The sequence below is a fragment of the Rattus norvegicus genome, chromosome 16 (assembly GCF_036323735.1).
Source record: "Rattus norvegicus strain BN/NHsdMcwi chromosome 16, GRCr8, whole genome shotgun sequence".
Lineage (NCBI taxonomy): Eukaryota > Metazoa > Chordata > Mammalia > Rodentia > Muridae > Rattus > Rattus norvegicus.
In genome coordinates, this window is record NC_086034.1 from 22,086,162 (window position 1) to 22,106,300 (window position 20,139).

General features: G+C 42.5%; 1 protein-coding gene across 1 annotated transcript; it reads right to left on the reverse strand.

Annotated features, from left to right (window-relative positions):
• Window positions 1-433: 433 nt before the first annotated feature.
• On the reverse strand, window positions 434-19,450 carry LOC134482486 (uncharacterized). Its single transcript, XM_063275955.1, has 2 exons — window positions 18,206-19,450; window positions 434-7,325 (listed from the first exon to the last, which is right to left on the reverse strand). The coding sequence occupies exon 2, from the start codon at window positions 7,035-7,037 to the stop codon at window positions 1,137-1,139; it is 5,901 nt and encodes a 1,966-aa protein (XP_063132025.1). The 5' UTR covers window positions 7,038-7,325; window positions 18,206-19,450; the 3' UTR covers window positions 434-1,136.
• Between the last annotated feature and the right edge of the window lie 689 nt (window positions 19,451-20,139).

Below are 20,139 nucleotides of genomic sequence, written 5' to 3' on the forward strand. Positions count from 1 at the left end.
TTAGGGCTCTTAGAGACTGAACCACCAACCAAAGAACATAAATAGGCTGGTCCTAAGCCTCCACACACATAGGTAGGAGATGTGCAGCTTGATCTTTGTGTGAGTCCCAAACAATTACAGCATGGGTTATCCTAAAGGATGTTGCCTGTATGCAGAATAGGTTCTTCTAGCTAGATTGTGTCCTAGATTAGTCTCACAGAGACTTCATGTTCCAGGGTGGGAAGATAACCAAATGGCCCCTACCCACTGAGAGGAGAAGGAGAGTGGGGCACAAGGGAACAATTATGGGAGAGGCTGACAGGGAGGGGGCAGTGAGCAGGATGTAAAGTAAATAAGTAAATATTAAAATTGAAAATATTAAAATTGAAAATAATTGAAAAAAGTTTCCAGGAAGCATCACATGGCACAACTGAGACTCCAATGAAACAATCAATTTTTACTTCAGTCTACAATCAGACTGAACATTTTATTTTAAAATTTATATATATGATCAATTCTCCCACACAGACTGTGTTTTGATATTCCAATCGATCCTGGAGGAGCATCAAGGGTCTAGGGATCAGGAGCCGCAGCCACTAGAAGAAAAAGAAGAATTATTAACAGTATCATCAGGCACATCTCTGGTGATATTGTCATGCCCAGCATCAACAACATCAGTGTCATTATCATGTAGATATCAATGTAGACATATCAGTGTAGAGAGAAACAGTGAGAAGGTGGATGCTTCTCTTGTTATTTTTAATCTCAGAAGTTGCTTCTTTTGGAATGTTGCGGTCAAAGGCTATGCTAACTTCAGAAGTCAGAGTTCAGAATGACAGCGATAAATAGACAATAACATTTAACAGGAAGTTTTCCCGGCTTAGTCATTCAGGAAACACATGTTTTCACTGGAAGTGACAATAATCTCCTCATTCTAGAATAGGAAACATCCAAGTAGGAAAAAATATTACCTGGTCAGTTGTATTTCTCTAAACTGGATTTGTTACATTATGAAAATTATTTTCTATAAATTGAGAAAAAATAAAGTTTTCAGGTTCTAGGTTATGCGTAAATAGCCCTATAGAAGTATGAAATTTATTAACAAAAGAGACCTAGGTTTCTAGTAAAACAATCTTAATCTATTTTAAGCTACTATTTTAGTTTAACTTACCTGGTCCGACTCTCTTCTTAGTGGGAGCTCCTTGGCCATTTTCTTCATGCCATGCTTGTTGAATTTGGATTTTCATCCATGTTATGATGGATAAGAGTGAGGATATAAGCCATATGAAGAGCAAAAAAGGTATGCGTGGTATCTCTGTTGCCCGAAGATATCCACTCTCCCTGAGAAGGATCAAGCTGTGGTTTATTGGTTCAGCTCGTGCGGAAGCATGAAAAATATCCTCAGCACCCTGAGTAGCAGGCAGACCTTCTTCTACGTCAGGAGTAAAAGAAGATTCCTCATCTGAAGTAGCAGAATCAAATATTTCTTCTTCACTAAGGGATATCAAAAGAGTCAGGTTAGTCATTTGAATGGAGTCAAGGGAATAACAAGTGCAGGAACCAGGAGTGGGCTCTGGGTCAGCATGGGGTTTGTACCTTGTACTCTCCTTGTAAAGAGGTAAATCAACTACATAATCCAATCCAATGTGACTAGCTGGTCCTGAGTCATGACTCTCAACTAACACACTACTGTCAGCAGCACATGTAACAGACAGCCGAGGTTCAAGAGCAGCCAGACAGTCAGCAACAATGGCAGGATCTGTAGGCTCAGCATCAATAGCAGCCATACTGTCAGCAGGGTGGGTGGACATACTGGACTCAGGCTGAACAGCAGGCAGACAGTCAGCAGTACTGGAGCAATTAGTATGTTCAGGCTCAACAGCAGTCAGAATGTCAGCATGGTGGGTGGCCATAGTTGGCTCTGGCTCAGCAGAGTCCAGACAGTCAGCAGCTTTGGTGGAATTAGTCAGTTCAGGCTCAATAGCTACCAAACTGTCAGCAGGGTGTGGGGACATAGATGACTCAGGTTGAACAGAATCCAGACATTCAGCAGGGTGGTTTGACCTAGTTAGCTCAGGCTGAACAGTAGCCAGACAATCAGCAGCTTTGGTGGAAAAAGTAGGCTCAGGCTCAACAGATGCCAAAGTGTCAGCAGGCTGGGTGGACATGGTTGGCTCAGCCTTGAGAGAAGCCAGACAGTCAGCAGCTTTATTGGCATGAGACAGCTCATGCTCAAGAGCAGCCAGACTGTCGGAACGGGGGGTGGGCATAGCTGGCTCTTGTTCAATAGAGTCCAGACCGTCAGCAGCATTGGTAGAATTATTATGTTCAGGCTCAACAGCTGCCAAACTGTCAGCAGGCTGGGTGGACATGGTTGTCTCAGTCCCAACAGAAGCCAGACAATCAGTAGCATTGGTGGAATTAATCAGCTCAGCCTTGACAGAAGCCAGACAGCCAGCATCTTTGTTGGCATGAGACAGCTCATGCTCAAGAGCAGCCAGACTGTCGGCACGGTGGGTGGACATAGCTGGCTCTGGCTCAACATAGGCCAGGCAGTCAGCAGCACTGGAGGATTTAGTCGACTCAGGCTCAAGAGCAGCCAGACAGTAAGCAGCATTGGTGGAATGTGTAGGCTCAAGCTCATCAGTAGCCATATTGTCAGCAGGGTGGGTGGACATAGTTGTCTCAGTCCCAACAGAAGCCAAACAATCAGAAGCATTGGTAGAATCAATTGACTCAGCCTTCTGAGAAGCCAGACAGTCAGCAGTGTTGTTGGAATTAGTCAGCTCATGCTCAAGAGCAGCCAGACTGTCGGCACGGTGGGTGGGCTTAGCTGGCTCTTGTTCAACAGAGTCCAGACCGTCAGCAGCATTGGTGGAATTATGTTCAGGCTCAACAGCTGCCAAACTGTCAGTAGGCTGGGTGGACATGGTTGTCTCAGTCCCAACAGAAGCCAGACAATCAGTAGCATTGATGGAATTAATCAGCTCAGCCTTGAGAGAAGCCAGACAGTCAGCATCTTTGTTGACATGAGACAGCTCATGCTCAAGAGCAGCCAGACTGTCGGCACGGTGGGTGGACATACCTGGCTCTGGCTCAACATAGGCCAGACAGTCAGCAGAATTGGAGGATTTAGTCGACTTAGGCTCAAGAGCAGCCAGACAGTAAGCAGCGTTGGTCGAATTTGTAGGCTCAAGCTCATCAGTAGCCATATTATCAGCAGGGTGTGTGGACATAGATGACTCAGGCTGAACAGAGTCCAGACAGTCAGCAGGGTGGTTTGACCTAGTTAGCTCTGGCAGAACAGTAGCCAGAAAATCAGCAGCTCTGGTGGAAATTGTAGGCTCAGGCTCAACAGCTGCCGAACTGTCAGCAGGCTGGGTGGACATGGTTGGCTCAGCCTTGAGAGAAGCCAGACAGTCAGCAGCTTTGTTGGCATGAGACAGCTCATGCTCAAGAGCAGCCAGACTGTCGGCATGGTGGGTGGACATAGCTGGCTCTGGCTCAACGGAGTCCAGACTGTCAGCAGCATTGGTAGAATCATTATAGTCAGGCTCATGAGCAATAGGAATATCAGCAAGGTGGGTAGACATGGTTGTCTCAGACCCAACAGAAGCCAGAATATCAGCAGTATTGGAGGAATTAGTCGACTGGGGCTCAAGAGCGGCCAGAAAGTAAGCAGCATTGGTGGAATGTGTAGGCTCAAGCTCATCCATAGCCATATTGTCAGCAGGGTGGGTGGACATAGTTGTCTCAGTCCCAACAGAAGCCAAACAATCAGTAGCATTGGTAGAATCAATTGACTCAGCCTTCTGAGAAGCCAGACAGTCAGCAGTGTTGTTGGAATTAGTCAGCTCATGCTCAAGAGCAGCCAGACTGTTGGAACGGTGGGTGGGATTAGCTGGCTCTTGTTCAACAGAGCCCAGACCATCAGCAGCATTGGTGGAACTATTATGTTCAGGCTCAACAGCTGCCACACTGTCAGTAGGCTGGGTGGACATGGTTGTCTCAGTCCCAAAAGAAGCCAGACAATCAGTAGCATTGATGGAATTAATCAGCTCAGTCTTGAGAGAAGGCAGGCAGTCAGCATCTTTGTTGGCATGAGACAGCTCATGCTCAAGAGCAGCCAGACTGTCGGCAAGGTGGGTGGACATACCTGGCTCTGGCTCAACATAGGCCAGACAGTCAGCAGAATTGGAGGATTTAGTCGACTTAGGCTCAAGAGCAGCCAGACAGTAAGCAGCGTTGGTCGAATTTGTAGGCTCAAGCTCATCAGTAGCCATATTATCAGCAGGGTGTGTGGACATAGATGACTCAGGCTGAACAGAGTCCAGACAGTCAGCAGGGTGGTTTGACCTAGTTAGCTCTGGCAGAACAGTAGCCAGAAAATCAGCAGCTCTGGTGGAAATTGTAGGCTCAGGCTCAACAGCTGCCGAACTGTCAGCAGGCTGGGTGGACATGGTTGGCTCAGCCTTGAGAGAAGCCAGACAGTCAGCAGCTTTGTTGGCATGAGACAGCTCATGCTCAAGAGCAGCCAGACTGTCGGCACGGTGGGTGGACATAGCTGGCTCTGGCTCAACGGAGTCCAGACTGTCAGCAGCATTGGTAGAATCATTATAGTCAGGCTCATGAGCAATAGGAATATCAGCAAGGTGGGTAGACATGGTTGTCTCAGACCCAACAGAAGCCAGAATATCAGCAGCATTGGAGGAATTAGTCGACTGGGGCTCAAGAGCCGCCAGAAAGTAAGCAGCATTGGTGGAATGTGTAGCCTCAAGCTCATCAGTAGCCATATTGTCAGCCGGGTGGGTGGACATAGTTGTCTCAGTCCCAACAGAAGCCAAACAATCAGTAGCATTGGTAGAATCAATTGACTCAGCCTTCTGAGAAGCCAGACAGTCAGCAGTGTTGTTGGAATTAGTCAGCTCATGCTCAAGAGCAGCCAGGCTGTCGGCACGGTAGGTGGGCTTAGATGGCTCTTGTTCAACAGAGTCCTTAAGGTCAGCAGTATTGGTGGAATTATGTTCAGGCTCAACAGCTGCCAAATTGTCAGTAGGCTGGGTGGACATGGTTGTCTCAGTCCCAACAGAAGCCAGACAATCAGTAGCATTGGTGGAATTAATCAGCTCAGCCTTGAGAGAAGCCAGACAGTCAGCATCTTTGTTGGCATGAGACAGCTCATGCTCAAGAGCAGCCAGACTGTCGGCATGGTGGGTGGACATAGCTGGCTCTGGCTCAACATAGGCCAGACAGTCAGCAGCATTGGAGGATTTAGTCGACTCAGGCTCAAGAGCAGCCAGTGTGTCAGCAGGGTGATTGGACATAGTTGGCTCTGGTTCCACATCAGGCAGACTGTCAGCAGGGTGGGTGGACATGTTTGGCTCAGGCTCAAGGTCAGCCAGACAGTCAGCGCCTTTGGTAGAAGTATTATGTTCAGGCTCGTCAGCAGTCAGAATGTCAGCAGGGTGAGTGGACATAGTCGGCTCAGGCTCAACAGCTGCCATACTGTCAGCAGGGTTGGTGGACATAGCGGGCTCTGGTGCAACAGCAGCCCGACAGTCAGCGGCATTGGTAGAAATAGTCGGATCAGGCTCAAGGTCAGCCAGACAGTCAGCAGTGTTGTTGGAATTAGTCAGCTCAGGCTCAAGAGCAGCCAGAGTGTCAGCAGGGTGGGTGGACATAGTTGGCTCTGGTTCCACATCAGGCAGACAGTCAGCAGGGTGGGTGGACATAGTTGGCTCTGGTGCAACAGCAGTCTGAAAGTCAGCGGCATTGGTAGAAATAGTCGGATCAGGCTCAAGGTCAGCCAGACAGTCAGCAGTGTTGTTGAAATTGGTCAGCTCAGGCTCAAGAGCAGCCAGAGTGTCAGCAGGGTGGGTGGACATAGTTGGCTCTGGTTCCACATCAGGCAGACTGTCAGCATGGTGGGTGGACATGTTTGGCTCAGGCTCAAGGTCAGCCAGACAGTCAGCAGCTTTGGTAGAATTATTATGTTCAGGCTCATCAGCAGTCAGAATGTCAGCAGGGTGGGTGGACATAGTCGGCTCAGGCTCAACAGCTGCCATACTGTCAGCAGGGTTGGTGGACATAGCAGGCTCTGGTGCAACAGCAGCCTGAAAGTCAGCGGCATTGGTAGAAATCGTCGGATCAGGCTCAAGGTCAGCCAGACAGTCAGCAGTGTTGTTGGAATTAGTCAGCTCAGGCTCAAGAGCAGCCAGAGTGTCAGCAGGGTGGGTGGACATAGTTGGCTCTGGTTCCACATCTGGCAGACAGTCAGCAGGGTAGGTGGACATAGCAGGCTCTGGTGCAACAGCAGCCTGAAAGTCAGCGGCATTGGTAGAAATCGTCGGATCAGGCTCAAGGTCAGCCAGACAGTCAGCAGTGTTGTTGGAATTAGTCAGCTCAGGCTCAAGAGCAGCCAGAGTGTCAGCAGGGTGGGTGGACATAGTTGGCTCTGGTTCCACATCAGGCAGACAGTCAGCAGGGTGGGTGGACATAGCTGGCTCTGGTGCAACAGCAGCCTGAAAGTCAGCGGCATTGGTAGAAATAGTCGGATCAGGCTCAAGGTCAGCCAGACAGTCAGCAGTGTTGTTGAAATTGGTCAGCTCAGGCTCAAGAGCAGCCAGAGTGTCAGCAGGGTGAGTGGACATAGTTGGCTCTGGTTCCACATCAGGCAGACTGTCAGCAGGGTGGGTGGACATGTTTGGCTCAGGCTCAAAGTCAGCCAGACAGTCAGCAGCTTTGGTAGAATTATTATGTTCAGGCTCATCAGCAGTCAGAATGTCAGCAGGGTGGGTGGACATAGTCGGATCAGGCTCAACAGCTGCCATACTGTCAGCAGGGTTGGTGGACATAGCAGGCTCTGGTGCAACAGCAGCCTGAAAGTCAGCGGCATTGGTAGAAATCGTCGGATCAGGCTCAAGGTCAGCCAGACAGTCAGCAGTGTTGTTGAAAGTAGTCAGCTCAGGCTCAAGAGCAGCCAGAGTGTCAGCAGGGTGGGTGGACATAGTTGGCTCTGGTTCCACATCAGGCAGACAGTCAGCAGGGTGGGTGGACATAGTTGGCTCTGGTGCAACAGCAGCCTGAAAGTCAGCGGCATTGGTAGAAATCGTCGGATCAGGCTCAAGGTCAGCCAGACAGTCAGCAGTGTTGTTGGAATTAGTCAGCTCACGCTCAAGAGCAGCCAGACAGTCAGTAGCATTTGTAGAATTTGTTGGGTCAGGCTCGGCAGCATCCAGGCTGTCAGCAGTAGAGGTGGAAGCTTCACGATCAGCAGTAGCCTTAGGAATAGAATTTCTATGCTCAGAAGACACCGCATAGAAATTATCTGTTTTATATTTTTCATCCTAAAACGAAAATTAGCAGTGATACTTTTGATTGAAAATTTACTGATTTTATTCATTCTATCACCCTTCTGATAATGTCAGAACCTGGATTCATAGTCCCCAAACTATTTGTGTATTCTGTCGAAAGTTAGCACGACATTCAGTGACATTCAGTGAAGTCTGCTTCCTGTCTGCTTGAGTAATTGGCCCAGAGTTTTTCAAAGTCTTTACTGTGGATCTCTTTAGGTTTATACTTAGATTTCTTCTGCTCTTTGCTACCTGAAGTCATTTTTCCTTGTAAGATGGAAATATATAAATAGAAAGGACAAAATGTGACTCTTGGCCTCTGATGTTTTGCTCTACTCTTCCTCTAAATAGTGATTTTGTAATATTCTCTTTCCTTCATATTCTATGGTTCATTCTGCACTGTTTCTCTCTAAAACTCTCCAAGTAAAAAGGCCACCTCCCTCCCTCCGCCCCTCCCTCCCTCCTCCCTCTCTCTCTCTCTCTCTCTCCCCCCGTCTTTTTGTACTTTCTGCTGCACTACCCCTCAAGTAGCCACTTTTCTTATTCCTTCGTGAGAGAGATGGGAATATTCTTTATACCAAATCTTTCTCTGGATAATCACCTTCTCTTTCATGCAATTAAGCATCACTTTTAAACGAGGTGCTTCATTCTATAAACTAAGGTTACATTGATTACTTAGCATTAAGGGTGGGTACTAAGGAAATGTCTACATTCCAGTTTGAGAGATTAAAGGTCTGTGCAAAGGCTGAACCACAGCAATTAGTAGAAATTTGTTTATAAGTAAACAACGCAATCTGGGAGGAGGGCACAGTATCGTCAACTATTCTGTAACATCATGACTATTGCTACACTTACAGGATGTATATTAAGACCTCATCCAGCACCTCTGTGGTGGCTTGAATGTCAACAGCCCCATAGGCTCACATTATGCTTGCTGTGCAGAGCGCTGAATTATTTTCAAAAGGAGTAGGTGGTGGGGCTGTTTTGTAGTAAAACTGTTGCCAGGATGAGGTTTAAGATTTCAATAGAGAGACAGAGCTGGAAACAGAGTAGAACAACAGTGCTTTCTTTTGGCATCTGAGACACCGCCAGAACCTGAAGGGACTGACCATATAAACAGTTCTCTACACCCAAATCCTGTGGGAGGGAGAGCTAAACCTTCAGAGAGGCAGACATGCCTGGAAAACCAGAAGAGACTGCACTCTGCACACATTACTGACTCCAGAGGAAAACACCAAACGCCATCTGGAACCCTGGTGCACAGAAGCTCCCGGAAAGGGCGGTCAGAACTTCCTGGTGGCTGCCGCCGCGGAGAGCTCATAAGCAACACCCCATGAGCAACCTTGAGCCTCCGGATCACAGGTAAGACCAACTTTTCTGCTCCAAGTGACCTGCCTGGTGAATTCAGGGCACAGGCCCACAGGAACAGCTGAAGACCTGTAGATAGGAAAAACTACACGCCCCAAAGCAGAACACTCTGTTCCCATAACTGGCTGAAAGAAAACAGGAAAAGAGGTCTACAGCACTCCTGAAAAACAGGCATATAGGACAGTCTAGCCACTGTCAGAAATAGCAGAACAAAGTAACACTAGAGATAATCTGATGGCGAGAGGCAAGCACAGGAACCCAAGCAACAGAAACCAAGACTACATGGCATCATCGGAGCCCAATTCTCCCACCAAAGCAAACACAAAATATCCAAACACACAAGAAAAGCAAGATCTAGTTTCAAAGTCATATTTGATCATGATGCTGGAGAACTTCCAGAAAGACGTGAATAACTCCCTTAGAGAACAAGTAGAAGCCGACAGAGAGGAATCGCAAAAATCCCTGAAAGAATTCCAGGAAAACATAAATAAACAAGTAGAAGCCCATAGAGAGGAGTCACAAAAATCCCTGAAAGAATTCCAGGAAAACACAATCAAACAGTTGAAGGAATTGAAAATGGAAATAGAAGCAATCAAGAAAGAACACATGGAAACAACCCTGGAAATACAAAACCTAAAGAAGAGACAAGGAGCTGTAGATACGAGCTTCACCAACAGAATACAAGATATGGAAGAGAGAATCTCAGGAGCAGAAGATTCCATAGAAATCATCAACTCAACAGTCAAAGATAATGTAAAGCGGAAAAAGCTACTGGTCCAAAACATACAGGAAATCCAGGACTCAATGAGAAGATCAAACCTAAGGATAATAGGTATAGAAGAGAGTGAAGACTCCCAGCTCAAAGGACCAGTAAATATCTTCAACAAAATCATAGAAGAAATCTTCCCTAACCTAAAGAAAGAGATACCCATAAGCATACAAGAAGCCTACAGAACTCCAAATAGATTGGACCAGAAAAGAAACAGCTCCCGTCACATAATAGTCAAAACACCAAACGCACAAAATAAAGAAAGAATATTAAAAGCAGTAAGGGAAAAAGATCAAGTAACATAAAGGCAGACCTATCAGAATCATACAGACTTTTCGCCAGAAACTATAAAATCCAGAAGATCCTGGACAGATGTCATACAGAACCTAAGAGAACACAAATGCCAGCCCAGGTTACTGCATCCTGCAAAACTCTCAATTAACATAGATGAAGAAACCAAGATATTCCAGGACAAAACCAAATTTACACAATATCTTTCTACAAATCCAGCACTACAAAGGATAATAAATGGTAAAGCCCAACATAAGGAGGCAAGAGATACCCTAGACGAAGCAAGAAACTAATCGTCTTGGCAACAAAACAAAGAGAAGAAAAGCGCACAAACATAACCTCATATCCAAATATGAATATAACAGGAAGCAATAATCACTATTCCTTAATATCTCTCAACATCAATGGCCTCAACTCCCCAATGAAAAGACATAGATTAACAAACTGGATACGCAACGAGGACCCTGCATTCTGCTGCCTACAGGAAACACACCTCAGAGACAAAGACAGACACTACCTCAGAGTGAAATGCTGGAAAACAACTTTCCAAGCAAATGGTCAGAAGAAGCAAGCTGGAGTAGCCATTCTAATGTCAAATAAAATCAATTTTCAACCAAAAGTCATCAAAAAAGATAAGGAAGGACACTTTATATTCATCAAAGGAAAAATCCACCAAGATGAACTCTCAATCCTAAATATCTATGCCCCAAATACAAGGGCACCTACATACATAAAAGAAACCTTACTAAAGCTCAAAACACACATTGCACCTCACACAATGATGGTAGGAGATTTCAACACCCCACTCTCATCAATGGACAGATCATGGAAATAGAAATTAAACAGAGACCTAGACAGATTAAGAGAATTCATGAGCCAAATGGACTTAACGGATATTTATAGAACATTCTATCCTAAAGCAAAAGGATATACCTTCTTCTCAGCTCCTCATGGTACTTTCTCCAAAATTGACCATATAATTGGTCAAAAAACGGGCCTCAACAGGTACAGAAAGATAGAAATAATCCCATGCATCTTATCAGACCACCATGGCCTAAAGTTGGTCTTCAATAACAATAATGGAAGAATGTCCACATATACGTGGAAATAAAACAATGCTCTATTCAATGATAACCAGGTCAAGGAAGAAATAAAGAAAGAAATTAAAGATTGCTTAGAATTTAATGAAAACGAAGGTACAACATACCCAAACTTATGGGACACAATGAAAGCTGTGCTATGAGGAAACTCATAACGCTGAGTGCCTGCAGAAAGAAAGAGGAAAGAGCATATGTCAGCAGCTTGACAACACCCCTAAACGCTCTAGAACAAAAAGAAGCAAACACACCCAGGAGGAGTAGAATGCAGGAAATAATCAAACTCAGAGCTGAAATCAGCCAAGTAGAAACAAATGGACCATAGAAAGAATCAACAGAACCAAGAGATGGTTCTTTGAGACAATCATTAAGATAGATAAACCCTTAGCCAGACTAACTAGAGGACACAGAGAGTGTGTCCAAATTAACAAAATCAGAAATGAAAAGGGAGACATAACTACAGATTCAGACGAAATTCAAAAAATCATCAGATCTTAGTATAAAAGCCTGTATTCAACAAAACTTGAAAATCTGCAGGAAATGGACAATTTCCTAGACAGATACCAGGTACCAAAGTTAAATCAGGAACATATAAACCAGAGAAACAACCCCATAACTCCTAAGGAAATGGAAGCAGTCATTAAAGGTCTCCCAACCAAAAAGGGCCCAGGTCCAGACGGATTCAGTGCAGAATTCTATCAGACCTTCATAGAAGACCTCATACCAATATTCTCCAAACTATTCCACAAAAATGAAACAAACGGAGCACTACCGAATTCCTTCTATGAAGCCACAATTACTCTTATACCTAAACCACACAAAGACCCAACAAAGAAAGAGAACCTCAGAACAATTTCCCTTATGAATATCGACACAAGAATACTCAATAAATATCTGGCAAACCAAATCCAAGAACACATCAAAACAATCATCCACCATGATCAAGTAGGCTTCATCCCAGGCATGCAGGGATAGTTTAATATACGGAAAACCATCAACGTGATCCATTATATAAACAAACTGAAAGAACAGAACCACATGATCATTTCATTAGATGCTGAGAAAGCATTTGACAAAATTCAACACCACTTCATGATAAAAGTCCTGGAAAGAATAGGAATTCAAGGCCCATACCTAAACATAGTAAAAGCCATATAGAGCAAACCAGTTGCTAACATTAAACAATATGGAGAGAAACTTGAAGCAATCCCACTAAAATCAGGGACTAGACAAGGCTGCCCACTCTCTCCCTACTTATTCAATATAGTTCTTGAAGTTCTAGCCAGAGCAATCAGACAACAAATGGAGGTCAAGGGGATACAGATGGGAAAAGAAGAAGTCAAAATATCACTATTTGCAGATGATATGATAGTACATTTAAGTGATCCCAAAAGTTCCACCAGAGAACTACAAAAGCTGATAAACAACTTCAGCAAAGTGGTTGGGTATAAAATTAACTCAAATAAATCAGTAGCCTTCCTCTACACAAAAGAGAAAAAGCTGAGAAAGAAATTAGGGAAATAACACCCTTCATAATAGATCCAAATAATATAAAGTACCTCGGTGTGACTTTATCCAAGCAAGTAAAAGATCTGTACAATAAGAACTTCAAGACTCTGAAGAAAGAAATTGAAGAAGACCTCAGAAGATGGAAAGATCTTCCATGCTCATGGATTGGCAGGATTAATATAGTAAAAATGGCCATCTTACCGAAAGCAATCTACAGATTCAATGCAATCCCCATCAAAATACCAATCCATTTCTTCAAAGAGTTAGAAAGAACAATTTGCAAATTCATCAACAAAAAGCCCAAGATAGCTAAAACTATCCTCAACAATAAAAGGACTTCAGGAGGAATCACTATCCCTGAACTCAAGCACTATTACAGAGCAATAATGATAAAAACTGCATGGTATTGGAACAGAGACAGACAGATAGACCAATGAAACAGAATTGAAGACCCAGAAATGAACCCACACACCTATGGGCACTTGATTTTTGACAAAGGAGCCAAAACCATCCAATGGAAAAAAGATAGCATTTTCAGCAAATGGTGCTGGTTCAACTGGAGGTCAACATGTAGAAGAATGCAGATCGATCCATGCTTATCACCCTGTACAAAGCTTAAGTCCAAGTGGATCAAGGACCTCCACATCAAACCAGATACACTCAAACTAATAGAAGAAAAACTAGGGAAGCATCTGGAACACATGGGCACTGGAAAAAATTTCCTGAACAAAACACCAATGGCTTATGCTCTAAGATCAAGAATCGACAAATGGGATCTCATAAAACTGCAAAGCTTCTGTAAGGCAAAGGACACTGTGGGTAGGACAAAACGGCCACCAACAGATTGGGAAAAGATCTTTACCAATCCTACAACAGATAGAGGCCTTATATCCAAAATATACAAAGAACTCAAGAAGTTAGCCCGCAGCGAGACAAATAACCCTATTAAAAAATGGGGTTCAGAGCTAAACAAAGAATTCACAGCTGAGGAAGGCGAAATGGCTGAGAAACATCTAAAGTAATGTTCAACATCTTTAGTCATAATGGAAATGCAAATCAAAACAACCCTGAGATTTCACCTCACACCAGTGAGAATGGGTAAGATCAAAAACTCAGGTGACAGCAAATGCTGGCGAGGATGTGGAGAAAGGGGAACACTCCTCCATTGTTGGTGGGAAAGCAGACTGGTGCAACCATTCTGGAAATCAGTCTGGAGGTTCCTCAGAAAATTGGACATTGAACTGCCTGAGGATCCAGCTATACCTCTCTTGGGCACATACCCAAAAGTTGCCCCGACATATAAAAAAGACACGTGCTCCACTATGTTCATAGCAGCCTTATTTATAATAGCCAGAAGCTGGAAAGAACCCAGATGCCCTTCAACAGAGGAATGGATACAGAAAATATGGTACATCTACACAATGGAATATTACTCAGCTATCAAAAACAATAACTTTATGAAATTCGTAGGCAAATGGCTGCAACTGGAAAATATCATCCTGAGTGAGGCAACCCAATCACAGAAAAACACACATGGTATGCACTCATTGATAAGTGGCTATTAGCCCAAATGCTTGAATTACCCTAGATGCATAGAACAAATGAAACTCAAGACGGATGATCAAAATGTGAATGCTTCACTCCTTCTTTAAAAGGGGAACAAGAATACCCTTGGCAGGGAATAGAGAGGCAAAGATTAAAACAGACACAGAAGGAACACCCATTCAGAGCCTGCCCCACATGTGGCCCAATCATATACAGCCACCCAATTAGACAATATGGATAAAGCGATGAAGTGCATGCCGTCAGGATACGGATGTAGATCTCTCCTGAGAGACACAGCCAGAATACAGCAAATACATAGCCGAATGCCAGCAGCAAACCACTGAACTGAGAACGGGACCCCCGTTGAAGGAATCAGAAAAAGAACTCGAAGAGCTCGAAGGAGCTCGAGACCCCTTATGAACAACAATGCCAAGCAACCAGAGCTTCCAGGGACTAAGCCACTACCTAAAGACTATACATGGACTGACCCTGGACTCTGACCTCATAGGTAGCAATAAATATTCTAGTAAGATCACCAGTGGAAGGGGAAGCCCTTGGTCCTGCTAAGACTGAACCCCCAGTGAACGTGATTGTTGGGGGGAGGGCAGCAATGGGGGGAGGATGGGGAGGGGAACACCCATAAAGAAGGGGAGGGGGAGGGATTAGGGGGATGTTGGCCTAGAAACCAGGAAAGGGAATAACATTCGAAATGTAAATAAGAAATACTCAAGTTAATAAAAAAAAAAGATTTCAATAGACTGGTGTCATTTCCACTAAGTTCTCTCTTTCCTGTGTAGGTCAAGATGTGATCTCTCAGCTGCTGCTTCATCGTCATGCTTGTCTGCCTGAATCATGATGGTGATTTCTGTATCCAATTTAACCAAGAGACCCACTTCACACCATCTCTTTCTTCTAAACATTTTCTTTCCCATGATATTTTTTACAACTATAGAAAGTGACTAACATAAGCATCAGCTAGTTACAATAAGAGTGTATTTAACAGAGTCTGAAGGATTCATTCAAAGCTGTGAAGTGGTGTTACCCAGGGGATTTGGTCACAAAATGTGTTATCAAATTCCATAAAGCTAGCTTAGATAGGATGCCCGGAACACTCGTTGATTTAAATAGATAAATTCAGGAAGTTGGGCTTGTGAATGGGTTTGATGCTGCATTGTAAATGGGAAGCCTCATTGACTCATACTGCATAAGAAATAAGATCTTCACATGTTTGTTCTTCCTTACACCTCAGGGAAACCCATAACATGGCAGTCTACTTTTGACTTTCAGTGCCAGGTTTGAGGATGATTTACGTTTCTTACTTGCAAAACTGACACGTCAAACATTCTCTGCATCAACAAGCAATATATCACAGAGAAGATTCAACAGAACAGGTGAAGGAGGACTGTTGATCAAAGAATAATGTTGAAGAAGCATGCATTTCCTCTTAGTGTTCACACTATTAAAATGGATCATGAGAGAATTTAAGTTCCTTGGATTTCCTGAGAAAGACAGACTTGAATATAGCAAACCATGGGGTATGTTACACACATAGTCATGTTTTCATATGCAATGTGTTACCAGACTACTTATCACTACCCCATTGAACCATCTGGCTGGCAAATATGCATATACACATGTGTGTGCACTTATACGCATGTATGTATTTGTAACTACATATGTGTACGTGAGAAGATGTGTATACATGCATATATATGCAAGTATATGTATATATGTATATATATGTATATATATTTACTGCTTTTAAAATAAAAGGAGAAAGATTGGTGTATAGCCGTTTAGAATAAAAATGAAATGTAGTAAGTGTGAATTTCTCATTCATGTGATCTTTTTCTTTCAGCCAAACTAGGCATCACCTTTGAAATGTGCCTGTGTCATTGTAAATCCTGCTGGCTGTACTTGTTTATAATGACTTATACCTGGTATTCCGCTAGCATGGGGTAGAGAACTGGTATTAACTAGCTAAGGTCTTTCATTTTTTTATTTTATACTCATTACACTGCATTTCCCATGTAGTCTTGTGGGAAGTCTTGTGTTCGTTTGGTTTTACTCAAATTTAACATCAGAAATGATGTTTAGTTTTACTTCAGTGACATTTATTCCTTGGAAGAATGGAAACTACCTTTGTCTTAGTTGTCTCTGTAAGATCCCACTGCTGTAATGATATTGTGGATTGTATTCTAATCATGGGCATATAAAATTTAGTTACTATATTCATCACAATTATTTGTACATTCCATAGCATCATAAAATTCTAGTTAGGATAAAATGTGTTTGCATTAGAAATTTTAGTTTAGAAAATTCTAATGACTTTTCACTGCAATAGAAGGTGATTGCCGAGTGAATTTCTGTTTATTAAAGTACCTGAGTTCTATGTCTTTGCTAAGTTCTTCCTAGAATAAAAATTACTCAGGTTCATCACCTGTAGTAGTTAATTGGAAACCAAATTGATCTAGGCATAAACGAAGAGCATTTGAGTTTGGTTTCTGTAAATTACATTTTCTAATGATTCCATTATGTGTAATAATTATATCTGAACTTCCTCTTTCCTAATGATGAAATTAGAGGTCTAGAGGAAGGTAGTTAGCTACGTGTTGACAGTATGCAGTGGAGTAAGGAGTAAGTAGTGTGTGTAAGATCAGCAGACACACCCTTCTGCTTGCTTTGTAACTTCTGAAAGGGGATTTAAACAGGAAAGATGGCTGTTACTTTTGAATTTGTTTCTGTACTTTCTGTGACAAAATATCTGATGGGGAAAACCAGTCACTTATTTCAAGGAAGGAACAGGGAGGCCTGACTTTTGGCAGTACATTGTTGGTTCTCACATGCTGGTAGACCGGGAAGCAGATAACACAGTACTGGTACCACAAGTAGTCATAGCCATTAAAATCTACCACTGAAAACCTTCTGCTAGCAAGGCCAGACCCCGAAAGTTAAACAATCTCCCATCAGTGGCCAAGTGTTCAATCACATGAACTCCCATCTCTTTGTCTGATCCTCCCATGCACTGCTTAGCATTTGTGTTAATGTTAAATAACCCCCCACACACACACATGCAGAGTTTATCTACTGTTTGTCTGTTAATGCTAACCAAAGTGTAAATCATACTACCAATGTGATAAACCTACTTGGCAGCCTGACTGACAACTTGAATTTGATACCTGAGACTGGAAACAGAGGAAGGGAAAGATTGATTCCTACAAGTTATCTTTTGATACCTACAATTCAACTTACATTCTCCTACTCCCCAAATAAATTAAGTACAGAATGTCCTTGAACTGACAGAGACCATCCTGCCTGATTTATGAGTTCATGAATTAACTGTGTACACCAACATACCCAGCCTCCTGTTGTGGGCACCCCGCCTATAAGTACTTTGGACTTCAATGGGTAAAACCAGAATGCTGAGGTCCTGTCCAGGAAGTTAAGAAATATCAGAAGACTGACTTCTTATTTCCCCTGATGATAATTTTAATCTTTTTGCCTATCAAACATATTAAATCTGTGTGCTGGAAAAGGGGCTGAGGAGTTTAAAACATTCATTGCTCCTCCAGGACACCTGGCTTTGCTTTGTAAAACACATAATATTGGTTGACAAAATTCTGGAACAACAAGAACAAAGGATGAAATGACCTCTTCTGATTTTTGTGGGAAGCACACGCACATGGTATACAGACAGAATACACGCAAAACATTCACACACATAAAGTCAGTCAATCCAAAGTAAATGAAGCACAACTATGGTGGTCGCTTTCATGTTGACTGTACCTATTTCCAGGAGCATGTACTATTTGGTTTCTGTATTTTTATGACTTCTCCTCAGTGAGTTAAAAACATGCTCATTTTCTGTTTTTTCTTCTGTTTCCATAGTCTAATTTACTATTATTACATTTTATGACAGTGATTCTCAACCTGTCTGTCATACCCTATTGGAGGAAGGCATAGAACAGTCTCACACAGGTTGGCAAAGACCTTCTGAAAATACCAATACGACATTACAGTTGATGATATTATCAATCTGACACTGATGCAGTAGCAACATAACAGTTGTATGGTTGGGAATCACCACAGCATGAGGAACTGTATTAAAGGTCACAGCGTTAGGAAGGTTGAGAAGCAATGCCTAATGCAGTGACTGGCAAGGAGTGAGGATATGGAGAGTGTGAAGGGAATGCTCAAGGCTGATCTTTCTCTACTCGTTCACTACTTGCACTAGGAAGGCATAGGCACAAACACCCATCACTCCCCTTCACAAAAGGAAATAGGTTACTTCTCACATCAGTGGGGATTACTGTTGCAGATGTATTTTCTTCCCATACTTCAAGAATTGGGTCTACCCGAGAAGACACATAAACTCCAGATTTTCTAAAAATATTTTGGATCTTCTTAGGTATTATATGGAATTTTCTTCCCGATTCTCCCTGCAATGCAGAGAAGAGAGTTTACTTTTTATTTGGTCTTGAAATTAACTCTATTCTTTTAGGATGCATGCTTTCACATCAACAATGTTCTTTAGGAATTACAGGATATTGACACATGAAAATCAAAATTATTAAATATAAAATATCTTCTTATATGCCTATTTACAACTTAATAGGATACCATCAAGAAGTTAAAATATTTATGCTAGCCTAGATTAAGAGAAAATCATTAACTGACAAACTTGACCTTGTTCTTGTTGAGACTAAGCTTAATTCATTATCAGTCAATTATTCTGCTTCTAGTTTAAGATGATTATTAATATTAATGAGGCCCCTTCTAACAGTCTTCCTCTTCCATTGTGGGGAATCACAAAATGCACAGTTTTCATTTACAAATAAATGGCAATTTAATTGCTAGCACTGTCCATACCATAGAACCGGTGAAACTGCTTTATAGAAACACAATTGTCCACTGAGTCACATTCAAAAATCATTAAATTGCCACTCTTCATTCACACAGCCCCTCACTATAGGGCTATAGGTTATATAGAAACAGGTTTCTTAACCTGGAGCAGCTCACAGTGATAAAGCAGCCTCAGACTGGATATGGAAATATCTAAGTAAAGCACTACAATATTTTAACTGTTTGAATGTGGCACAAAGAATATAAGTTTATATTATTTTAAAATCCATAAAGAAGAACTTAAATGGAAATATACAGTAATTGACTCCCTGCATCTAAAAATGCTGGATAATTGGGAAAAACACTTGTTGTTTTTCTAGATGAAGAGCTTTCAACATACCCTCATAGAATCAAATAGAAAATGCTCTATTCTCATAAGACAAACTTGATGAACATATTACAAACTGCTACATAGCCACAATTTCTCCTTAGTGTAAATACACATGAAATAGAGAAACCAAGGAGATGCTCTCATACAGGATCCTAAAATAGCAGTGTCCAAAGGTAGATAAAAATTGCATGCATTTTCCTGAGGGTAAAGTCACTTAGGAGATTCATGGATTATAGAAATGTCTGGACTTACTAAGAAGTACTTATTATATATAAGTATACAGTAGTTATCATCAGACACACCAGGAGAGATCATCATATCTCATTATAGATGGTCGTCAGTCAACATGTGGTTGCTGTGAATTGGATTCATCAAGACCTCTGGAAGAGCAATCAGTGCTCCTTTTTTTTTGGTTTTTTTTTTTTTTTTGGTTCTTTCAGTCAGTGCTCTTAACCACTGAGCCATCTCTCCAGCCCAGGAAAACCGATATGGGAGAGGGTGAGGGGGAAGGGATGGGGGCTCATGGACCGGAAACCAGGAAGGGGAAAAACATTGGAAAAGTAAGTAAAGAAATATATCTAATAAAAATTTTTTAAAAAAGAAATATTATGGTCTAGTAACAGTCACATTTTAAAATCAGTCGAACATGTACTCATTTCTGCAAACAATACTTGTCAAACATCAGACATCTTCTATTGTACGAGGACTGCGCTCAGTCTTCCACTCACTATGTCTTTTGAGTCCATTCTCTTATTGGCCACCACTACCCACAAGGACTTACTGCTCACTTGCAGTTTGTAGAAATCTCCACATCTACAATGTGGACTCCCTTGAGCAATCTTTCCATATAAAACTGGGATAGTTACACTATTGCTGAATTGTAACAAAATTCATAAGAAAATTAAATTCACAAAGAAGAATTTTACCTTCACAGAGGAGGTAGAGCTGACATTATCCACATTCACACACCTAGGAACAAGAAAGGAGGGCTTGTCA

Excerpts from the sequence above, each read along its gene's own strand:
- LOC134482486 (XM_063275955.1), bottom strand. The coding sequence starts at position 7,037 with ATGTCCACCCACCCTGCTGACTGTCTGCCTGATGTGGAACCAGAGCCA.